The 22,812-nt window shown below is 43.1% G+C and overlaps 2 protein-coding genes across 7 annotated transcripts in view; both read right to left on the reverse strand.

Annotated features, from left to right (window-relative positions):
• Positions 1-17,546, reverse strand: part of pdxkb (pyridoxal (pyridoxine, vitamin B6) kinase b) — a 31,893-nt gene extending 14,347 nt beyond the window's left edge. Inside the window, exons 1-2 of the mRNA XM_015945061.3 lie at positions 17,330-17,546; positions 10,006-10,060 (exon numbers count right to left, since the gene is read on the reverse strand). Coding sequence (XP_015800547.1) covers positions 10,006-10,060; positions 17,330-17,410 — 136 coding nt within the window. The 5' untranslated portion in view covers positions 17,411-17,546. The remainder of the gene's footprint in view (positions 1-10,005; positions 10,061-17,329) is intronic.
• Positions 17,547-21,888: 4,342 nt separating this feature from the next.
• Positions 21,889-22,812, reverse strand: part of itsn1 (intersectin 1 (SH3 domain protein)) — an 85,021-nt gene continuing 84,097 nt past the window's right edge. For all 6 annotated transcript variants that reach the window (XM_070542605.1, XM_070542600.1, XM_070542602.1 and 3 more), the window contains 2 exons: positions 22,348-22,456; positions 21,889-22,257 (listed from right to left, as the gene is read on the reverse strand). In XM_070542605.1, coding sequence (XP_070398706.1) covers positions 22,109-22,257; positions 22,348-22,456 — 258 coding nt within the window. In that variant the 3' untranslated portion in view covers positions 21,889-22,108. The remainder of the gene's footprint in view (positions 22,258-22,347; positions 22,457-22,812) is intronic.

The following is a 22,812-nucleotide window of genomic DNA, read 5'->3' on the forward strand; positions in this document are numbered from 1 at the left end:
AAAAAGACAAAAAAAAAAACAAAAGGACACAAAAAAGGGACACAACAACAATACAACAAGATCTACCTATTACTGCGTCAACTTGATGAAAAAAAAAACAAAACAAAAAAACAATATATATATATATATATATATATATATATATATATAATCAACATTGCTTAACTGAAGAATCACGATAATAAATCACAATGCATTAAGTGCCCCCCATAGTCTTAAGACATGTGTTGAACGTGCCCAAGCCCATACTTTTGAGAGCACCACGTGAGCACCTGTGTGTGTACACGCGCTTGTTTATTTAAGGTTTCTCTATAGGAGCGTCCAATAGAGAGTGTGAGGGACCACAGATCCGCCCCCCAAAGATGCGCAGGAGACGGGGGGAGCTCCAAGTCCCAGAGATCCAGGCGTTGCCCCAGAATGCAGGAACCCCAAGGAGACTGCAACCAGAAAGGCCCCCGCCCCCCTCGAGAGTCACAGAGGATCGCCCCGGGGGGCCACAACCAGCAGCCGGCAGAGTCTCTGGAGATATCAGCGGCAAGCCCACAGGCCCGCCCGCAGCCTCCCGCCCCCTAGCCGGCTGAGCCCGGGACCCAGCGACCCGGGACCCAGGGGTGACCACCCCCACCGGGGACCCAGCAGAGCCCAGGGACCCAGACCCCACCAGGCAGCCACCGGGATCTATCAGGCAGATGCCAAAATCTTAAACCCCCAGACCCGGTTGCCACGAACACTCAGGCAGACCATGGCACAAGCCCCTACACCAGGTGTGGCAGGGGGAGGGGGCACAAAGATCTATATCATCAAGAGAAGTTCCAGGAGAGGGGAGGACCCAAAGGCCCCACCTGACATATACCGTCATACACAAACACAGTCACACACTCCCTCCCTCATGCTCACACATGCACATACAACCCAAGACTTACAAAAATGCACGCCGGACACTCACTCATGCTCCCCATACACACCCTATTAACTCTGGTCCCGGTACTGCTGCACATGGGGTACACCCATCACCGGTAACCAGAGTTTGACCCTTTCTGCTGGGGTGCTGATGAGCAGGCTCCCCCGCCCAACGCTGAGCACAGCAACCCACCACCCCAGACCCCAACTAGACGGCCAGATCTCCCTCCTAGCCTCCAGCCCCAGGAAGCCTAGCAACAACAGAGGTGGCTAAGACCCCTAGTCTCCCTCCACCTGCTCCAATATAGTGTTGTGTGATCATGAGGTGTATTCCATGGCTGTGGTGAGTGGGCAGTGCAGGCATCATCCGGCATATGCCAGCTGATGCCACCGCACCACCCCACTTACACCCTCAGCCATCAGTGTCTAAGTGCGGTTTAAAATTGGAAGTGGGCACCGGCACTCGGGAGGAGGCTGAAATATCCCCCTGCCAAATGCCGTTGAATGTGCTCACTCCCAAGGCCCTAAGTGTGTGTTTGTGTGGAATGTCGTCAGTGGAAGTGTATAAGGTGCAAATAAAATTGGGGGGCAGGTTGCCACAGGAATGCGGAAATGGGGTCCATACCCGCACTCCCTGACTTGCCCACCCCCCAAGGTCCTATGTGTATGTTTGTGTGATGATGTGAGGGAGCAGGAGGAGAGAAATATGCGGGGATGGGGAGGAATGGCTGGTTGGGCTTAGCCCTCCAGGGAGCCAGCTCCCCTACTGGCCCCAATAGGCACCTCTGTTGTCAAACTGCCACCCAGGGCATGGAGACCCCAGCCCATCCTGCCAGGGCCCAAAGCAGCAGCATTACAGAGCCTCACGGAGTCCGAGGGCACCAACCCAGCCCCATCCCAGCAGAATATCTATGCCCACCCCTGCATTTGCACAACTTCCAGAATATATAAGACATGGGACATCCAGGTAAGGTTTGGTCCTCCCCGTCCTGGACCTCCCCCTCCCCTGTGATGGAACGGCAGAGGAGCCAAGGTCTACCTGATGCCCCCGAACCCGGGCCAGGCACTGCTGAGTGTTCCTGCCTTCTTCCCGGCAGCATTCATGTCAGGACCTGACCCCCAAGGCCCCGCCCAGATCCCCACACGGGGCCGGCCACCCCCAAACCCCGAGCCCCCAGGCCCCCACCCAGACCCGCCCAGGGGTATTGCAGCCGCCAGGCAGTGACCCATGGCCGTCGCCAAGATCCCCAAGGGGCCCCACTCACAACCGCCAGTAGTCCACCCCCCGAGGCAACCCAAGCACCTCCAGAGGGGGGCAACAGTCCCCCAGTCCCAGACACCCCCAGTGAACCCACCTCCAGGGAACATCCGGATACTCCAAACTCAGAACCCCCCCCCCCCCCCCCACCCCACCATCCCGCAGGACAACATCAATGGCCCCCCACCCTCGCTATGTGATGGAACCGATCAAAGGAGCCCAGAGAGATTCATCTGAAGTGGAAGCAGAGGCTATATCAAGTGCAATATGATCTAACAAAAGATTTCTGTACTGGTTAATGCAGAGAGTTTCTCTATTTTTCCAATTCAAGAGGATAGTTTTCTTAGCGATGCATATGGCAGTCAGAACCACGTGAACCAAAGATGTTTCAATCGGGACATCGTGCAGCTGTCCCAGTAAACAAAGAGAGGGGGAAGTTGGGATATGACATTTCAGACATTTTGACAGATCCTCACATACTCTACCCCAAAATTCCTGGACAGGTGGGCAGGACCACAGTGCATGAATGTAATTGTCAGAAATGTTGTTTGTGCAGTGTGTACAGGTGTCAGACGACACAAACCCCATCTTGAACATCCGATGACCTGTATAGTGTACTCTGTGTAGAATTTTGTACTGAATTAATTGTAAATTGGAGTGTCTGATCATTTTAAAAGTTTTTAAACAAGTTTGGGACCAGAAGTCCTGGTCAAAGCTAACTGATAGATCCACCTCCCATTTTTCAATAGGGATTGCAATTTTATCGTCTATTTTGGACAGTGTCTTATATACTTTAGACAGTAGTTTGGGAGGTTTGAGATTATAAAAGTCTAATACCCTTGGTGGTGTTTGTAATTCTATTTTATTGAGCTTAAATTTTTGTTTGACTACAGATTTAATTTGGTGATATTCTAAAAAGCTATTCTTATCCATTCCAAATTGGGAGACTATTTGATTAAATGGGATGAAGTCCAATCCTTCATATATGTGTTCCAGGTATAGGATTCCTTTATTTTTCCAGTCCGGAAGGTTCATCATTTTGTTGTTTTGCAAAATGTCAGGATTGTTCCAGATAGGTGTGCGTCTGCATGGTACTAGTGAAGACTCTGTCATTTTAAGATGCTCCCACCATGCTGTCAGAGAGGTGCTGATACTAATACTTTTGAAGCTTTCATGTTTTCTTATGCTTGGGCTAATAAATGGTAAGTCTGAAAGCTCTATCGTATTGCAAAGTGTCTGTTCTATATCTAACCAGGACTCGTCTAATGGGTTATCTTGCAACCATCTTGGTATATATTGCAGCCTGTTGCATTCTTTCTGCACCACAGGTAACATTTACTGTGATATTTTTTTAACTAGCGACAGTCAGGAAGACGTGGTGTAAAACTACCCTGAAATGTATGTATGTGCTGCCCTCCAATTGCTGGAAACTACACTCTGCAACTTTAAAATATATAAAACAACACACCATGAGAATAATCATTGTAAAACAATGTGTTTTAGCTCTGTTGGCCAGTTGGAGGCAAGCGTTTAAAAAAAGAGGCACTGCTTCAGCTGCAATCACTGAAGAAGGGAGAGCAGTTTAAGGTGCAATACATCTTTACACCTCTAGATGGAGCCCTCTGAGAAAAAAAAACTCTGGATTTCTGCTTTAACAGTTGAGAGGAAACCAGAAAACTATTGAGCCATTTTCTTTCAAATTCTTCTTCAACTTGTTGGGGGCAGTCTGAACCTGGTGAGGTACAGGCTTCAGCACTCAGTTTGAGATGCAGGGGACTGAACTACCACACCAGTTAGGGTTGCAAAATTCCACGAGTCGTAGCCATTTTTGTGTTTTCTACATTTGAATAGCCCCTGGGGTCAACTTTTCAACACCATTAAACCTAAATTACTAAACTCAGCAAAGTCCTGAAGTGAAATGAATCACACATGAATATCTTTGTTTTATATTTAAGGACTCCTTTTTCCTTTCACCCATGGGAGTTTTGCTCAGATCTGTGCGGAACATGAATTATGAACACACACACACACGAAAACTCTTCTCAAAATTCAAACTGTCAAACACAGACACCGGGTCAGACAGGGACACAGGGGACAAAAGGTCAGAACAAAGGCCAACACACACACTTGTGTTGTGTAGTTTATGTGTGTGAGTGTGCTATGCAGCAGTTTTAAAGACATGGTTCTGTGACTCTGACGTCAGCAACATGCAACTCGTGCTCTGTCTGTGTGTAACACGTTTGCTGCGGGCTGATGATGTCGCAGCTTCAGGTGAGTCACAGCCAGGTCACGTGGTGGTGGTGGGGATCTGGTTGCTAAGCAACAAGCTAGGAGAAAGCCAAGGGGGCTAAGAAAGAGAGATGAACATTCAAAGCATCAGTGTGTGTGTGTGTGTGTGTGTGTGTGTGTGTGTGTGTGTGTGTGTGTGTGTGTGTGTGTGTGTGTGTGTGTGTGACAGAGAGAGAAAGAGAGAGAGAGGAGGCCACCAGATAAGAGCTGCTTCTGTCATCATCAAACGCTGCTGTCGTAACTCCAGCGCCACTGCTGCTCACCACTGTGCCGCGTCACTCTCCATCTTCAGCTGTCGTCATCTCTGATTCAGTTTGTGTTTCTATTTTCCATCCCGTGTTCATGTTCGCCTTTTCTAACTTCATCTCCGCTTCAGTTATGTCACACTGAATTATTCCCTCTCAATGAAGGAACTGCAAATCAGGGCTTTCCAATAAACTGAGCCTGATAAGATTTGTACTAGATTTGCTGACATTTTTCATAAATTTACACCAAAGATGGAGGATCTTAATTTTTGAAGAGGAGGTCTGCTATTCTCAGTCATTTTGGGGAATTTTCTGGCCAGGTTCATGAGAAAAAATGACTTTAAAGGTTTAGAGGGTTTCAGAAAGCTCTGCAGGATAAATAGACGTCAATACTGAATCCGTTTTTTTCTCTTTTGTGTCACATTTGTTAGTCAGCAGAGAGAGATTCAGTCATGTTAGTTTAAAGCCAACAGTCTTATTCAGCCAGTAAAGTAGAAAACAAACTAAAACACTCTAGCACAAAAAGCATTAAGTAGAAAAAAATGACATCGTAGCAGAGCTACAGCCAAAGCTATCAGGAGGCTTCACAATAAAACATTCTGGATAGATTCTAAAAGAAATGATGAAAAATAACAGTAAACCTAAATAAACAAGCAGTGAATATTCTCTTATTTTAAAGGGTTGAAATCCAAAAGGATTATTTAGATCCCTGCACTGAAGCCCTAGGCCCGCGGGTCGGCCCGAGGGCCTAGGGCTTCGGGCCAACGACTGTGTAATTACCTCGGATACGGGCCGGGCCGGGCGCCTTTATTTTTAATCGAATTCATTAAAAAAACTGAAACACTTAAACTCAGCAGCACCTGCCTGATTCTCACACACCGTTAGCTCAGTTAAGGTCTGTGTGGTTCATGAATGCGCCTATATAAACGAATTCTCAAACTGCTGATTGAAACATGTGCCCCTATTCTCAAATGCCATTTTATGTCCACTTTGATATGTCAGAAACCATTCATTTATTCTCATGAAAACGGCAGCACTCTATTATTCTATGAATAAATTCGCTCTGCAGTAAAAAAAAAATACAGCATTCATTGCAGGTTTTTTTCTAACTGCAGAGCACATTTTCAGAGCGGCAGATTAAATTTACAAACGCTAATTGGGGGCGTTTATTTAATCTGCCGCTCTGAAAATGCGCTCTGCAGTTAGAAAATTAGAATGCTTCTTTTTTTTCTAATTGCACAAGAGCGCATTTTCAGAGCAGATTACATTTACAAACGCATCCAATTGATATAGTGTTCGTAAATTTCATCTGCCGCTCGAAAAATACACTGTTAGAAAAAAAAGCTGCATGAATGCTGTTTTTCTTTCTTTTCTTTTCTTTTTTTTTCTGCAGAACGCTTCTCACAGATAATTAGAATGCAGAGCATTCTATCACGCTAAAACATTATGAAAGGTTAAAAAAAGCCGGGCTTGGGTCGGGCCAGAGAATCCTGAAAACCTTCTCGGACCGGGTCGGGCTGGGGCTCCACCCCCTCGGGCCGGTCCGGACACGGGCTCAGATTTTAGGCCCGTGCAGGGCTCTATTATGGATATTTAAATGCCTGAATGTTACTTTTGTGTTGTTGCTAGAGTTGAATGGCTGTGGCAGCCATGGTGAGTTGGCTCCACTGGTTAATCAGATGCAGGAGCCACACGCTGTGGAACCAGTTCAGTTCAGTGGTCCATTAGATATTTTTCTAATAACTAAACAAGTTCTATTAGAAGGGTAAAAGCCAACGTTTTGAGTCTAGATGTATCATTTTTATGGGTTTGGTTTAATCACTACTGAGCAGCTTGCTGATGTTGATGTGCAGAAATATACTTATGATGCTCAGCAACCCAGGTTTAACCAGCTCCCGACTATGATGCCAGTTAGCTGTTTTTGTACTCAAACTTTGTCAAAATGATAAAGGAGAAACAATCAGAGAGGGATGTGTACAAAAGGTCACGTGTAACTACAGCTTCCATCTCTACAGTCCTGGAGCTCGCCTACACAGCAACACTTATCCTTCACAACACCCACAATTAAGTTTAACCTTAGTCAGCTGCACATCTACAGCCTGCTTCTAAAACTTTATATTTACACTACCGGCCAAAAGTTTTAGAACGCCCCAATTTTTCCATTTATTTATTGCAGTTTAAGTCATTCAAGTCCAATGAATAGCTTGAAATGGTACAAAGTTAAGTGGTGAACTGCCAGAGGTAAAAAAAAGTAAGGTTACTCACTCAAAACTGAAAAATAATGTACATTTCAGAATAATACAAAAAGGCCCTTTTCAGGGAACACAGCTTAACAATGGAAGAGAGACAGACCATCATAATGCTTAAAAATGTAGATCTTTCCTACAGAGAAATTGCAAAGAAAGTCAAGGTGTCAATGAGTACAGTTTCCATCACCATCAAAAGGCACTCAGAAACTGGGGTAAACTCTGACAGGAAGAGATTTGGCAGACCCAAAGCCACAGCTGCACCAGAGGACAACTTTCTGAGAGTTAACAGCTTGCATGATAGGCGGCTCACGGGACAACCGCTTCAAGCACAGCTTAATAGTGGTCGTAGTAAGAAAGTCTCAGTTTCAACTGTGAAGAGAAGACTTCGAGCTGCAGGTTTGACAGGATGAGTTGCAGCAAGAAAGACACTGCTAAGAGAAAGAGGCTTGCCTGGGCCATGAAACACCACCATTGGACTACTGAAGACAGGAAGAAGGTATTATGGACTGATGAATCCAAAATTTAAATCTTTGGTTCATCATGCAGGATCTTTGTACGCCGTCGAGTAGGTGAAAGGATGGTTCCACAATGTGTGGCATCAACTGTCAAACAAGGAGGAGGAAGTGTGATGGTCTGGGGCTGTTTTGTTAGATCCAGGGTTGGTGACTTGTACAGAGAGGCACCCTGAACCAAAACAGCTACCACAGCATTCTCCAGCGCCATGCAGTACCCTCTAGTATGCACCTAGTTTGTCAGGGGTTCATCCTACAGCAAGATAATGACCCAAAACATAAGTCCAAGCTATGCCAGAACTATCTCAGGAAAAAAGAACAAGATGGTAAGATTGTAAACATGGAGTGGCCAGCACGGTCTCCAGACTTAAACCCCATTAAGCTGGTTTGGGATGAATTGGACAGAAGAGTGAAAGCAAAGCAACCTACACGTGCCACACATTTATGGGAACTTCTGCAACAAATATGGGAAGAACTTTCTGAAGAACATGTGATTTCTATTGTAGAAAGAATGCCACGAGTGTGCTCAGCTGTTATATCTGCCAAAGGTGGCTACTTTCGTGAGTCAGGGTTTCCCCCAGCGCTTTATAAGCCTGGCGGCCCGCCAGGCTTTGCTTGGCCAACCTCCAGGCTAAGCATCATGCCCCCCTCACCCCCTCACCCCCCACCCCACCCCCACCCTACCGTGTCCGCTTACACAAACGGCGCAACGAAACTAGAGCCCTTCATCAGCTGAGAAACAGCTGCGGAACGTGTGCAACCCTGACTACTGGCAGGGCATAGCTGTTAATTGCCCAGATCTTGTTCTTGCCTTTGAGCGGTGTTCTTTGGACTTGCCTTACTCGTAGTAGGTATTTGGCTGTGGCTCCTTTCCTTGCAGTTTCATTGAGGTTGCCATTTGCTTGTGGCAAACCAGTGTACTTGTAGCTGTCCTCAATGTCTGCTGTTTTTCCTTCTGGCAGTGAGACCCCTTCTGTGTGGACCACACTCCCACCAAAATAGGAAGGGCTTTTCTTTGTTGAGTAATGCCCTTTTATAGTCACTTGTCTGCTGGACACCTCTTAAGCAGTCCATTAAGGAGGCAACAGAATAGACTTGGCCAGTATTACAGCATTACTGTATACAGCCGGTATTAAAAAATAGCAACAGTGTCTGTTTCAATACCGTCATGAAAAAAAACTGTGAATGTAGGCGACGAGAATTAAAATAACAAAAGCAAAAATAAAAAATTAATTATGCAAAACATACAATTTTGGTAACAGGGTGGTTATGGTTAGGGTAAGGGTTATTTTTGTGAGTGGGTCATTTCCACTCACAGCTGGGTGCAAAAATAACAGATCTCGGGGGGGACACATATTGACATATGATGTGAATCAGCACTCAGTTGGTACTATGGAATTCGGTCGGTGACTTAAAAAGTACCAACTTCAGTACCCATCCCTATTCTGGAGCACCCACTTTATACCACCATCGTGTAATCTTTGTGAAAACATGATGATGCCACATTACCGCCACAGGCTGACCACTTATAAATGACCTAAAGCTCCCTGGTGCTGCCTCAGCTTTGCAGCAAAGTAGCACCATAGTTTTACGAAAGAGGCCGGAATTGTAGGCAAGTTTTATTAATCATTCCTCGATTGTCCGCTGGTTAGGAGGAACAACAACCACTGACTCCTTCTCTTCATCTAACCTGGGATGGAAACTGGTACTGTTGTATTTTAGTTTAGTTTTACATAACTTGCCTTTAATCCTGGTGAGTAAATCTCATGCTCAGTGGCTGAAGCTGTGAAACCAATGAACCGCCATTGCGGTTTCGTTTTTTCCACTGGTCCGTCCCCTAAAGAGTTCAGGCAGCATGTGTAACTTTTAAGTTTTTGCCACGCTTCGAGGCTGTTTTTCTGCTTTTATTTATAGTCATTTATGAACGTTTATAAATCGAGTTTGAATCGGCACGTGTCGCATAACGATGCATCAATTAAATGGTTAACGGGAACATTTCTAGTGTGTGTGTATTTTAATGAAACTCTCAGAAAGTCAACACTGACTTAATTTACAGCTTAATAACTTTTGGTCAACTCCTTTCAAGATGGACGCCCCCCACACCTAACTGATCATGACTGAGCTAGTCTCGTGTAGTTGTAGCTGACAGACTTTAATATCACCCAATCTGAGAGCTAACAAATCCCACAAGAACGACCAAAACAGCTCTGATTCCCCTCATGAGATGATCTTAGGCTAAATCTCTAGAATAAAAACCAGAAGGCCGTATGCATAGGCCTTTAACAAGATAACAAGGTATGAGGCTTATTCAATAAAGTGTTTTCTTTCCACTCTGCAGCCACATCTGTTTTGCTAGCTGCCAGAAAGTCGCTGATCTCCACAAAAACTCAATTTACTAATCTGTTGGCTTGTCAGCCTTGGTGTGACTGCTGCTGCTGCCTTGACAGCTGCTGTTAACACTCGCTAAAACCTCATCACGACAGCAGAGGCACGACTGACTCATACACACCCACACCATCTGTATCATGAACACACACATACTTATACTGTACCTGTGTGGTTGGAGAACTGCACAGAGTTGATTGAATCCACCTCAAACCCTAAAACCTGCAACAAAAAAAGAATATCAGGATCAGCTGGTTTATGGTTTACAGCAAACACGCTACAAGCTTAAACAGGAGCAGCAGCATTTTGCCACATTAGAATCTCCTTAATAAATACTAATCCAATATTCCAACTCATTTTTGGTCTCATGGAGACATTTGTTCACTCTCAGCACCAGCTCGTATTCTTTATATTGTGCTACTCAGCTGATTTAGCTCATTTACAGCCAAATACAGAAAACATGCTGGCTGAGACAGCGGAGGATAAAATACTGATTCAGTTTGGTGTAAAAACTAAAGGGACCCTAAACTCTACTGTGAAGATAAAATCGTTCTCATTTGTTAAAAAAAAAAGACAGCCCTCCGTGTCCTCTCTGTCCTAGTAGATTTCAAAATAAATTACCAGCGAGAGGCGCACTCGTGTCTCATCCACATGCGCAGTCAATCGCTTTCTGAATGACTTAATTTAATTGGACTACAGCGGACACAGTGAATGGCTTCTTTGTTCTTGTCAATGGACTGTGACTTTCCGATAGAAGATTCTGCTTTCAGAAAGAAGCTAGAAAACAAGCGGGTTTGAGATTAACGTTGACCTTGGCGGGGTTGAAATGCTCCTCAGAGCTCTGCGTCTGATTTCTGGAAGGTGAACGACTGTTTCTGTATCACAAGTGTGACAAAAATTCATCAGATGCAGAACAAGGATGGATTTCTGAAACCACAGAGCCACAGTAATTCACTTAAATATTGACCTTGTTGTTGTTTACAGCCTTAATGATTTTCTGCAAATGTATAAGTGAGTAGACTAATTTGTGTCGCGGTCACAGCCATAAAGCTGCATGCAGTCGATATATTCTGCAGTTACAGCTTTGAATAAATGAACAAGCTTATGCGTGAATGCAGAGAAATCTACATTATATTTAGAGCATAGGAAAGGCAGAACCGCTATTATTAACATGCTGCAAGCAAAGCACTGCAGTAGCCTACTTTCTCATCCTCTCCTGCACGATACAATCAAATCATCTGGACCATTTCCTGAAAAAGCATCTCATGTGGAGACTCTCCAGCTAAGACGTGCACGTGTGAGCAGGCAGCTGCTGGGAAAATCTGCTGTAGACATTCTGTGGTGTTCCAGGGCAAAAATAAAAGGAAATTCCCCAAACACATTAACATAGCTGAAGGTCTGAGATCTCTTAAAGGAATAAACATCATGTGGCACCTTTCTAGGATCATTTAATGTTTAAATTTGACACCGTTGATTTGGTCAAAGTCTTTAAATATCATCTCGTGCTATCAATTGTGAATGACTCAGATTCTACTGAAGGACATTTAATAATAATAATAATAATAATAATAATGCATTGAACTTATATAGCGCTTTTCTAGACACCCAAAGACGCTTTCACACACTCTCACATTCACACGCTGCTAGTGATGGTAAGCTACTTGTAGCCACAGCCGCCCTGGGGAGGTCTGACAGAGGCGAGGCTGCCATTTGGCGCCGTCGGCCCCTCTGACCACCACTAATACAGGCAAGTTGGGTGAAGTGTCTTGCCCAAGGACACAACAGCAGGATACCCCTGGCGGGAGCTGGAATCGAACCCACGACCCTCCGATCATGAGGCAACCCGCTCTACCACCTGAGCTACTGCTGCCCCATTTGACCCAATATCTGTAAAATTACTTGTGGTATGGCCATTTGAATTACTAAGGCTAATTAGCTGTGGCAGCCATCTTGAGTTGACCTCTAAAAGACTATCATTTGTGTAAAATACTCAAGTCTCACTTTGTAAGAGTTTATTACTATCGATAGATAAGGTCCATAAAGACAGGCAAGGCTGCCTTCAACAGTTAAAGCCAATGTTTTAGGCTGAAGGCACCAGTATTACCCATGATTCCCAGTCTGCACCCACTGGTAGAGGACAGTCGTCTTTATAAACATCTGAGTGTGTGATGGAAACAGACCCAATCTGAGTCACTCAGTTATTACATTTCTAGAGTCTAATCTATCATATGAAGTGATGATCGACCCAACTGAAACACTCACACTACTACAGTGCTAAATTCTGTAAAACTGAGTATTTTGTGTTTGCTAAAGTTTATTGGGTTGATTCCAAAAGTTACCCACATCCCTGGTTTAAAAAGTCGGGATGGACTGGATTTCTATTGTGCTTTCAATAAATGATAAATGACCCACACTTGTATAGCACCTATCAGAGTCAGAGGACTCCAAAGTGCTTTACACTACAGAGTATCATTCATCCATTCACACACTGGTGGTGATGAGCTAGTGTAGCCACAGCTGCTCTGGTTCGCACTGACAGAGGCGAGGCTGCTGAGCACAGGTGCCACCGGTCCCTCTGACCACCACCAGCAGTTAAGGTGGATTTGGTGTCTTGCCCAAGGACACAACAGCATCACTCCCTGCCATTGCAAATAGTATATTGGGGGAATAGGGGGTGTATATGGGGTTCAGTGTTTTGCCCCAAAACACCTTGATATGTGGTGGAGAACTGGGATTGCACCAACAGAAATCTTGTGCAATAGCATTTTGAGAATGTGTGGGGAATGAGTTACGAATGGTTGATAATTGTTGTGTTGTGTAAAGCGGGTGTTCAGGGACTCTAGAAGGTGATGTATCAATACAGGTAATTTATCAATTTTACAATTTACCCGCAGACTCTAAAATGTCCTTAAAGGTGAAGTGTGTAAGAATAAAGAAAGATTTCTACAGTGAAATTACCACAAAACAGTCTAATGCCGCAATCATGTTGGAAGGAAGGTTACATTGAAACAGATTTCATTCTCAGCCGGCTGCGAGGGTTGTCAGTTTTTCTCTTTTCAAAATAAATGTTGGAGGGACATAGCTACTGTTTACCATCAGTGAGTGTGAGGTTGTTGTGTCTCCTGCGAGCTAACGCTGCAGCGCCAACATTTGTAATTCAACTACGGCCAGCAGAAAGCTCCAGAGTTTTTTAAAGTACCAAAGCCAGTACACAGGAGTGACCCAAAAGTTATTTCACGGCATCTTCTTGTTTTACTCTATCGGGTAAAGAAGGCTAGAGGCTGTTGAGCTAAGCATGCTAACGGTAAATTAGAACCAACTAGTCAGCTCTAAAAATATCTCACAGCCTCACAGTTTTACAGCAAGTTAACAGCAAGAAAAACAACACTTTCTCTATGCCAGAGGCATATTACCGTAATAAGTGTAGTAAGTGATTTCTGAAAGTTTAATTAAAATCCATCCAGTGGTCCATGAGACATTTTGCTGACAGACAGAACAGACCAATGGAAAAAGTTTGACTAAAAGGAACATTTCCTTCCTGCGGCTAATGCAGGCGATAAGATAAGGCTATTTTCATGTCGAGATTGCATACGTAACTGTGAGTTACTAATTGTATTTCAAAAAGATCGAGTACTGCACAGTCTCTCTGTGAACAAGCACCTTCAATAAACTCTGAGTTATCAAAGAAAAGAGAATGATCAATAGAAATATTGACAGAGTAACTTTTCCTCTGCAGGGCACACTGGGTGAACTTCCTCCTTCCTTCTGTACAAAGCCTTAACCGCTCCATTATGGACCTGAATGTCAGTCAGAACAGGTCATTGATGCTGACTAACATCTCAGTTTAACTCCATGTTCATAAAGCTGGCTCCATGCAGCTCAGCTCCGTTTTCATCTTCTATTACATCACCAAGAGTAATCCGGGAGCAGCCAATCAGGGCACATCTTCCTCATCCTGCCGTCTCCTACTGCTAGCAGGCCAGATTCTCCGTTCTGACTATGCAGGGAGAGGGAAGCCCAGCACGCTTGCTGACATCATCGTCATCATCTTACTCTTATCGCTCACACCAGCTGAATCACGTTTCTCACCCAGAACATGGAGGGCTGACCCATCAGCTTTCTGCTCAAAGTCTGAGGGGGTTCGCTTACAAGCTGACTATAAGTGAATAATCTGAAACTGTCTTATGACTAAAGCACAGCTTTGAGATTTGTAACATTGTTTTACTGCTAAATGAGCAAATGTGCTCAATGGCTGTTTTTTCTCCCCAATTTAATCAAAATGTTGAGTCTGAACAAAAATGGTTCTGCATGAAAGGATTAATTATAGTTTACAGCAGGAGCAAATTACTTGAAATGTTTGACTTAAACTGAAAAATGCTATTGTGTACTGCATGTAAAGAGCTGGCATGACCTGCAGAACTCTAAACTAGTCTCACGTGTCAGATTGAACATGTTGAGTTAAAGGGACTCTAAAGGCAAATCCTTTAGCAAAGTATCTCCTGAACCATGGGACAGATGTCAAAATAGCTTTCAGAATGTAATCACTGGAAATATGTCTAGTGAACATCTGCAATCAGCATAAAAGGAGATAGCTGTCACATCTGATCAGACTCACCAAATACACAAATCGCTGTAACTTAGTTTTGCAGATATTGTGTTATGATTCAATCTCCTGGACAGTTTTCATGCCTCCCTGCACCCAATCACCCAACCATGTTCACCTGTTCTCCCTGCAGCCAAAGCTCCAGGCTGTTCCACGTCATTCCAAGCCATTTAAGACAAGTCAAGCTCGCTGTGTTTCCTCAAAACAAGTCAAGTCTAATCCATGCTATTGCTATTTTACTGAGAATTGACAACGCGGACTGCTAGGTGGCAGCGGTATTTACAGTCTTTATTCTGATGGAAAAAAAGAGATCTCGCCACAACACTGGATCTTTCTTGGAAGTGTCTGAGTTTTCTAATTAAATTCAGTTGTAAAATTAGAAAATATTGTCTGACCTAAAAATATCATAATATATCATATCGTCTCCCCTGTACAATACCATGCTGCCAGCTTCTGGCCAGTACACACCCCTATATGCTGTGCTATTCTGAGCCACGTCACACCAAGCCAATCCATCCTGTGTTTCCCGAATCAGACAAACTTTTATTATTTGCTTCATTCTGTGCATCGGCTGAACCCTTGAGGAGTCATACTCTGAGTCCTAACAGGTCATACAAGATTGTGCAGCAACACATGAGATTACATAGTTATTTTGAAGATTTTACAAAATGGTTATAACTCCATCGTTTCTCCACATAAATCCATCTCTGTTTAAAACTCTGGAAACACTGTGTTTGTGTGCTCCTCTGTGACGTGAACAGTAAATGCATTACTATCCATAAAGATTGTGCCTTTAAAGAAACAACTTTCTTAAAGTAAATGCACCATGGTGACTAATTCCCCACACCTGTGTGTGGATTTGAAAAGTATAAACCTCAGCTGTGAACGTTTGTATTCTGCACATTATTTCACCGTGAGAGTGGTACAAAAGAGCCTGAGTGAGGCATGGAGCTTTACTGATGCACTGAACCCTGGTGACAAGCATCAAAGAGCAACAGCCATTAGAAAACCACAAAAATAGATCCTGCAGGCTAAAAATAACCCCAGCATTTCTAACAAGCAGACTCGCTAACTTTAACATTTCTACCAGAGAAAAGTATCAGCCTCTTCATCATCGCAGTGGCTGTTACCGGTCCTGTCATCCTACTGTCACTTTCAGCGCCAGCAGGAGCTAATACCCTCCACGTCTCTCACTTAATAGCAAATCAATGGCTTATTTTAGAAGCTGCATCCTGCTCTTTAATGTGCTGGTCATGTTTCCTGCCTTCAGGTGAGGTTGCTATTGTTTATGCAGGTAATGATTACTCAACGTGAACTCATCAGAGTCACGTTTTGAGTCACCAAGAAGCTGCATCAACAGTTTTCAAGTCAAATAATAAATCCCAGTTGATTGGAAGTGAGGTCGAAAATGGTAATCATGACGTAATTAAGAGTGGCGCTTAAAAAATTGGTTAAACAGAAAATCATCAGCTGTTTTTGTAACTGTAGAAGTCAAGTTGCCTCTGGATCGTTTATATCACTTATTAACCACAGCAGAAAGCAACACATCCAGCCTGTTAATGTGCAACCAAACATGGAATCAGTCCTTTATTTAAGCATTTAACAGCTGATCCTATTGGTCTGGCAGAAATTATAACAGAAACAAGTAAGTAGTTTTAAATATGCAGCTATTCTAAAAAAGTAAATTATTATAGAAGCAGTGACTATCAGTCCATTCCACAGTAAAGGTTAAAGCTCAAATGAACCACATTTGTCTCCAGTCAGATATTTTTATTGTTACAGCAGAAAGACCAACACAGATCTGAAACAGTAAGAATGGTTTAGCTGGGGAACAGAATGGATTCCTCTAACTTTTAGTTTTTGCAATATTTTTCAATATTAAGTTAAACAAATACCTGACAGGCATCATCAAACAACTGAAGCCTCATTAGGAATAATTTAAAATAGAAACCATGTCAATACTTGGTTTTTGGACATATAATTTCCCAATATATAGATATCTCAGTGTGAGGTAACTATCATGTTTATGGTTAAGTGGCAGCAAAATCATGAGTCCTGGAACCCCCCAAGGCGCTTTACAACACAATCAGTCCTTCACCCATTCACACACTGGTGGGGATTAGCTACAATGTAGCCACAGCTGCACTGGGGCGCACTGACAGAGTCGAGGCTGCCGGGCACAGGCGCCATCAGTCCCTCCGACCACCACCGGCAGGCAACGTGGGTTAAGTGTCTTGCCCAAGGACACAACGACAGCGACAGACTGAGCGGGGCTCGAACCTGCGACCTTCCGATTACGGGGCGAGCACTTAACTCCTGCCACCGTCGCCCCAAATCATAATGATTTATCCTTAAAGTTATAAGAACCCAGAAAGAATTTAAAGAAATACATCTCATCTTGATGAATATTTCTTTCTTCATCTTTAAGTGTTTCAGAAACGTTTCCTGGTGATGAACCTGACAGAACACTCAGCTGGCTCCATTATCGGACACCCTCAATGACAGGTGTCGTGCCACAGCTCCTCCGGCAGCAGGAAACTGCGTCCCCTTTCTTTGCTGCCTAAATCTGCACTTCTGCACATAATCGGGGCACGAATGATGGGGGTTCCAGCTTTTTGACACTGACGAACGTTAGTAAGCTTGAAATAAAGGGTCATATTCTGTCGGGAACAGAATTTTGTACATCGCCGCTCCTCTTTGACATCTCCATTTAACTTCATGTTATTTCTGAGTTCTAACAGCAAGAGCGTTGTTTATACCCTATTTATATAACAGCGTATAAAAAAATGCAATGTAAACGTGTCCAAAGTCAAACTAAACATCTCAGCCGGACTCGATTCTGAGTAACGGGCGCTGTCCGATAATGGGCGCAGGGAAGTTGCATTTACCTGTAACGGGAAAGAGGCGCTCTTGTTGCCCACGTATCCCCGGACTACATGGCTCTGTATGGACAGGACACGGCATTCCATGGCGGCTCCCGGTCAGCCGAGGACAGACGTAGATATTCCCTTACTCAAAGACAGCCACGTCCACTCATAACAACACGAGGAAACACGGTTTAAAGGAGAAAACGCGGCGTCGCCGGTCCGAGCGAAGCTACGTTAGTTAGCCTGCTAGCTAGCCAATTGAGTGTAGGCAATCTGTGTGACCGCCTAAACACGATGACGTCAACACAGCTGGATTTGAATGAGCGCAAAAGGGCAAAGATTTTCCACTTTTGTATTTATTCCCTCCACGTTATGAAGCCGATCTACCTTTGGAGTTGTTTCACATAAATGCATTATGCACGTGTGCCAAAAATAAGTTCTGAATTAATAAGATTTGGTGTTTTTGTTGCAATCCACAATTTTTCTGGTGTGTGTGTGTGTGTGAGAGAGAACGTGCCTGTGTTGTGACTCACACCATTTCTCTGACAGAGTCGTGACTGAAAGGGATTTGCCTTGGAAAAGGCTGCATCTGTCACCACACAGCACCCCCCCCCCCCCCCCCACACACACACACACACACACACACGCACAGTAAACAGTTTTTAAATGCAGGTAAGTTAGACAGGCGGTACGGCAAGCCAAGTTATCAAACAGTAGTAAGACTGGATCAATAAAAAACACATTCAGCCAAAAGTGTTACTTCCAGCAGAAAATCATAATTCACATATCCCATTCTTCATTGGATCAATGGCATCACATTTTCTGGGGAACAGTGTAATTGTGGATATCTTGAGGCATTCGTAGTGATAGGGCACCCAGGAGGAAGCATAACTTTAGATAAAGCCCTGACCCCAGGCAGGCTGTAAAATATAAACAAAGCTTCTTTGTTGTTTTCCATTGGTAAAAAGTGAAGCCACATTATCTTGTTTGCCATATTGATTTTCTGAGGACCAAAGACTTGGGCTGGGCGATATGGCCTAAAATCAATATCCTAATATATTGAGGATTTCGCCTTGATAACGATTAATGGACGATAACTACAGGTATGCGCAGAAACAAAAGTTGTCCACTAGATGGGGCTGTCACATGTATTACGTTGAACCACATTTTTACTGACTCAAGGTGGTACAGCTTCATAGGTACATGAATGCTGCCAACCTACACACATATTTTCATTTTTTATTTTCAGATTTATTGACACGAGGAAAATGATCTCAATAAAAGTCAGAAATTTCGATGACGATAAATTTTCGATTTATTGCCCAGCCCTACTTAAGACCCAGAGCCGATTATCCCTTTAAACGCGCTCCTGTCTTGATATTTCTAACGAAAGGTGAACTACAAAAGCTCTAACCTTTGTGTTTATGCCCTTTTGTGTGTGTCCATTCCAAAGTTCCTATTTTTATGTGTTGTAACAATTTAATTAAAAAGAAAACACATTAAAACCAAACATCTCCAGTCTTGGTCCAAGCAAGTTTTATTTTGAACATTGAAAGACAACAATGAAACATTATTTTCTACAGTGATAATTAACAGCAGGCTGTCGCCGTCGCTCCCGCAGTGCTCATATATTAACTCTCAGATAACAGCAGTAATATACACAACCTGGAAGGTAGACAGTACGAAGGAACTTTAACTGGACTGGGTTAGTTTCAGTACAGCATGGAGAAAGGAGCAGAGGGTTAACCTAACACCATCATCAACAAACATCTGTTCACACGTTCCTCCACACAGTCAAGCTGCTGATTGGACAGTGGCTGGTCACAAACATTTCTTTACTGTAACCATGGCAATAAATTAAAAGTACTAAGTAGATAATCTAGAAAAGTAGATAGTTACCTAACACATCCACAACCTGGCTGTTGTCCGTCCCATTGGCTAGCACAGCCGCCATTTTGAATAATCAGGTAGTTAAGACTAAGAGGAAAATTATCACTGCCTGCAAAGTAACTCCTGAGTTGGTTTTAAACCTGGAAAATCAAGTAGATGATATGCTAATCGGTGAATAAAATGGAGTGTTTTGTGGAAGGAGTTATTTCATTTAATGATGTGCTAGCAAGTTCATGTAAAGGCACCATAATTTTAAACACCCTCATCGTTTAACAAACCATCTAATCTCAAACACTGGAGGCATTTGTTAAATGACAATAAACACTTAGCCCGTGAGATGGCCAGCCAATTTTCTTTGTTAAATTTAACCTTCACTGTGGCAGATTTTTTAAAAAAAATCCCTTAATAAGAAAACAAACACTTGGCTAACAGTTGAAGTTAGATTTTGTCTGTTTTTCCTAAAACAAACAAAAAAATAAAGAACTTAGCCAAAGACTAGCTGTTTGGCACTTTGCACAGTGCCTCACTCATTTGTTGTTTGAATCTAACAAGGCAAAGAGACCCCAAAAACAGAGAAGAACAAACCAAAGGTACACTAAATACATGCATTGCTGAAAGCAGTTCAAACTAGACTGAAAATACTTTAAAACAATTGTGGTCCGGTAACTTTTAACCATATGTCAGAGGTTGAGGAGATTTTACTGCCACTTTTAAAATGTATTTCTTTGTAAAAAAAACTATACATACTTGCTAGCTGTTGTTTACTGTTGTAGACTCTTTTTGTTCTTTAAGATTAATGTGTTAACAGCTGCTAAAAGCTAATGGCTAGTCCAAGTTAATGACCAATCCAAGCTAATGGCTGTTCCAAACTATCGGCTAGTCCAAGGTAACAGCATATCTGGGCTAAAGGCTGGTCCAAACTATGGGCTAGCCTAAGCTAACAGCCAAAACAAGCTAATGGCTAGTTCAAGCAAAAAACCAATCCAAGCTAACAGATGATTAAAAACTAATGGCTAGTCTGAACTAGAGGTTAGAGTTAGCTAAAGGCTAGTCCAAGCTAATGGCTAGTTGGACTACAGCCAAGGTCAAAGTGCGTTGGTGCCATCTTAAAACAGCTACAATCAGGGATTTTTCACGACTTTCTGCAAGCATCATTTTATATATTATTTATATATTATAGGTTTATAAATCATCTCTATACCAAACACTGAAATTTAGCAGATTGGAGCCGTTTAAGATGCTAAGAAACGTCTGGGTTACTCTGACGAGCAGTTGGCCCATCAATCCTGAAGGATGTTAAAAAAGCTGTCTGCAACAAGTAAGATAGCAATCATTTATAACTTTTACACAGAAAAAAACTTCCAAATGATCAGAAATGTTTTGTGTTGTTAAAACAGACTTTTTTAATCTACGTTTTTATTAGATAATAAATGTATCTGCAGCTGTCTCACAAATACATCCAGCTGTAGCTGAAATAAAGCAAAATGGAGGAAAAGCAAATCTTTCACAATATTAATAATGAAAAACATATTTATATTTTTAAATGATCCATTTAGGGATGATAATTTATCTGGAGACTCCTGGAAGCAGAGGCTTCAGATTTGAAGCTTCAGATATCATCAAGAGGAGAGAGTGATTTGTTTTTATTTAAAAAGCAAATAAAAGATTGATAGTAGTCGGACTATAGCTCATTAGTTCAAGACTATTTCAGCTAATGTCTGTTGAGATCATGAGGCAGGAAGCAACTAAGAGCAGCTACAATAAATGTGTATCAAGGTATAGGCAGAGACAATTATGCTAAAATGAAACAGACTTGCCTTCAAATATTTGTGTTGTTCCAGGCAATATTTCCTACACTGATTACTCAAAATGGTCTCTTTGATGGCTTAAAGAAACACATTTTTTCTCCAGGGAGTACCAACGAGCTTCTTCCGCTTTAAAGAAGCATGTTCCCTTGTTGCATAGAGACGACCACTAGGACAGCTTGAGATGTGTGACTGAAAGGATCTAAATCTATGACCAATATTGGTCCCAAGCATTAAAAAAACGAGTTAAGAAATTCTTCCTCCCAGTACTTTGATTTAATTCAGCTTTGAACTTGTTCACTGTACCCACTGTAACTTTAACTGGTACCTCATCATGACCGTAGTCTGTAGTCTACACTGGACACTTGTCATGTATGGAGTAAAAATCTGTCTATACTTTAGCTTATTAGCACTGTTAGTATTTCTCAATACAACTGTACATATTTACCCTTTCCTAGGATCCTGTGGCAAGTGTTCAGCAGACAATAAAAAACAACCCTCTGAATGTCCCTTTATGTTCTGTAGCTTGGAAAGGTCTGTAGGATGCGGCATAAAAAATGTAGACTAAACTTGCGCTTTACGTTGCCTGTCCACCTTACGCGCACACACACACACACACATGCGCACGGATACACACAGCAGTTTGTTTAGATGACAAAGGGATTGTCACCAGAGCGTCTGTAGGACAGACTGGCTGAAGCAGCAGGAGGAAACAGGAAAAACCCATCTGATGTTCAGCTTTGGACCACACGGAAGGAGGACACGAGCAGAATAGACTGGACACAACTGGGCTGGAAACTGGTCTAGGTTTGATTTCTAGATGGATCCATTTCCATCATGGTGCAGATGAGTTAATCTGGATAGCCCGATATGCTAGATAGTGAATGAGAGTTTGGGGAAATGACAGAATCGTGGAGTCAAACACGCCACATTTCTAGACAGGGACACCTTTCAGCAACTATCTATTATTATGAGGAATAATATAAACATTCTACTTGAAAAGCTCCAGACCAAAGCAGGTCTCCAGTCTGGTCTGTTCCAGTCCAGCTGCGGAGTCCAGTACCCATCTCTGATCCCTTTTTTGGCCCAATCCAGTTTTCGGGGTTCACGGTTCCTCAAACAGCTGGAGGTCCAGCCTAACAACGATCTCCCCTGTGGGGACCTCGTGGAGCAGCAGCCTCTTTGTGATTGGTCCTTTTGAGCCCTGGTCTTTTTTAATTTCAGCCAACCGGATCTCAGTCCTGCCGAGGAAATCTGCAGGAAACAGGATGAGAGGATAAATCTGAAGCATCTTTAACCTGGACGGGTGACAGGAAACAGGATGGTGTAAAAACTGTTACAGACCATCAGGAGAGAACTGGTCTCGCTCAAACACAGTGATGCAGAGGACGTCCTGCTCAAGGTCCTTTATAAAAAACTGACAGTTGGAATTCCACTTGGGATTCAATGTGTCCTGCACACACAGAAGACAGCAAACTGAACCAGCGGAGTTCCTCTCAGAGAAATCATATTTGGCCTCGTGTAAACAATGACATTTATTAACGTGATAGAGCCATTCGCTATTTTACTGACCAGTGAGACACAAGCTCAAAATTAGGCTCAATGTTCGTAGAAGTTGAGCCATCAAACTAGAGCTGTGTCCAAATCCTTCCCAGGTTGCATTAGAAGGGAGATTACATCAGTGATGCAACAGAGGCTGTCCACATTCAGGCATCTCCAAATTTGTCTTTCTTGTCCCCAAATTTGAAGGATGGCTCTGGTGTATCCTTACTGGCCCACACCATCCCAGGATTCATAGCTAGCCAAAAA

The sequence above is a fragment of the Nothobranchius furzeri genome, chromosome 12 (genome assembly GCF_043380555.1).
Source record: "Nothobranchius furzeri strain GRZ-AD chromosome 12, NfurGRZ-RIMD1, whole genome shotgun sequence".
Lineage (NCBI taxonomy): Eukaryota > Metazoa > Chordata > Actinopteri > Cyprinodontiformes > Nothobranchiidae > Nothobranchius > Nothobranchius furzeri.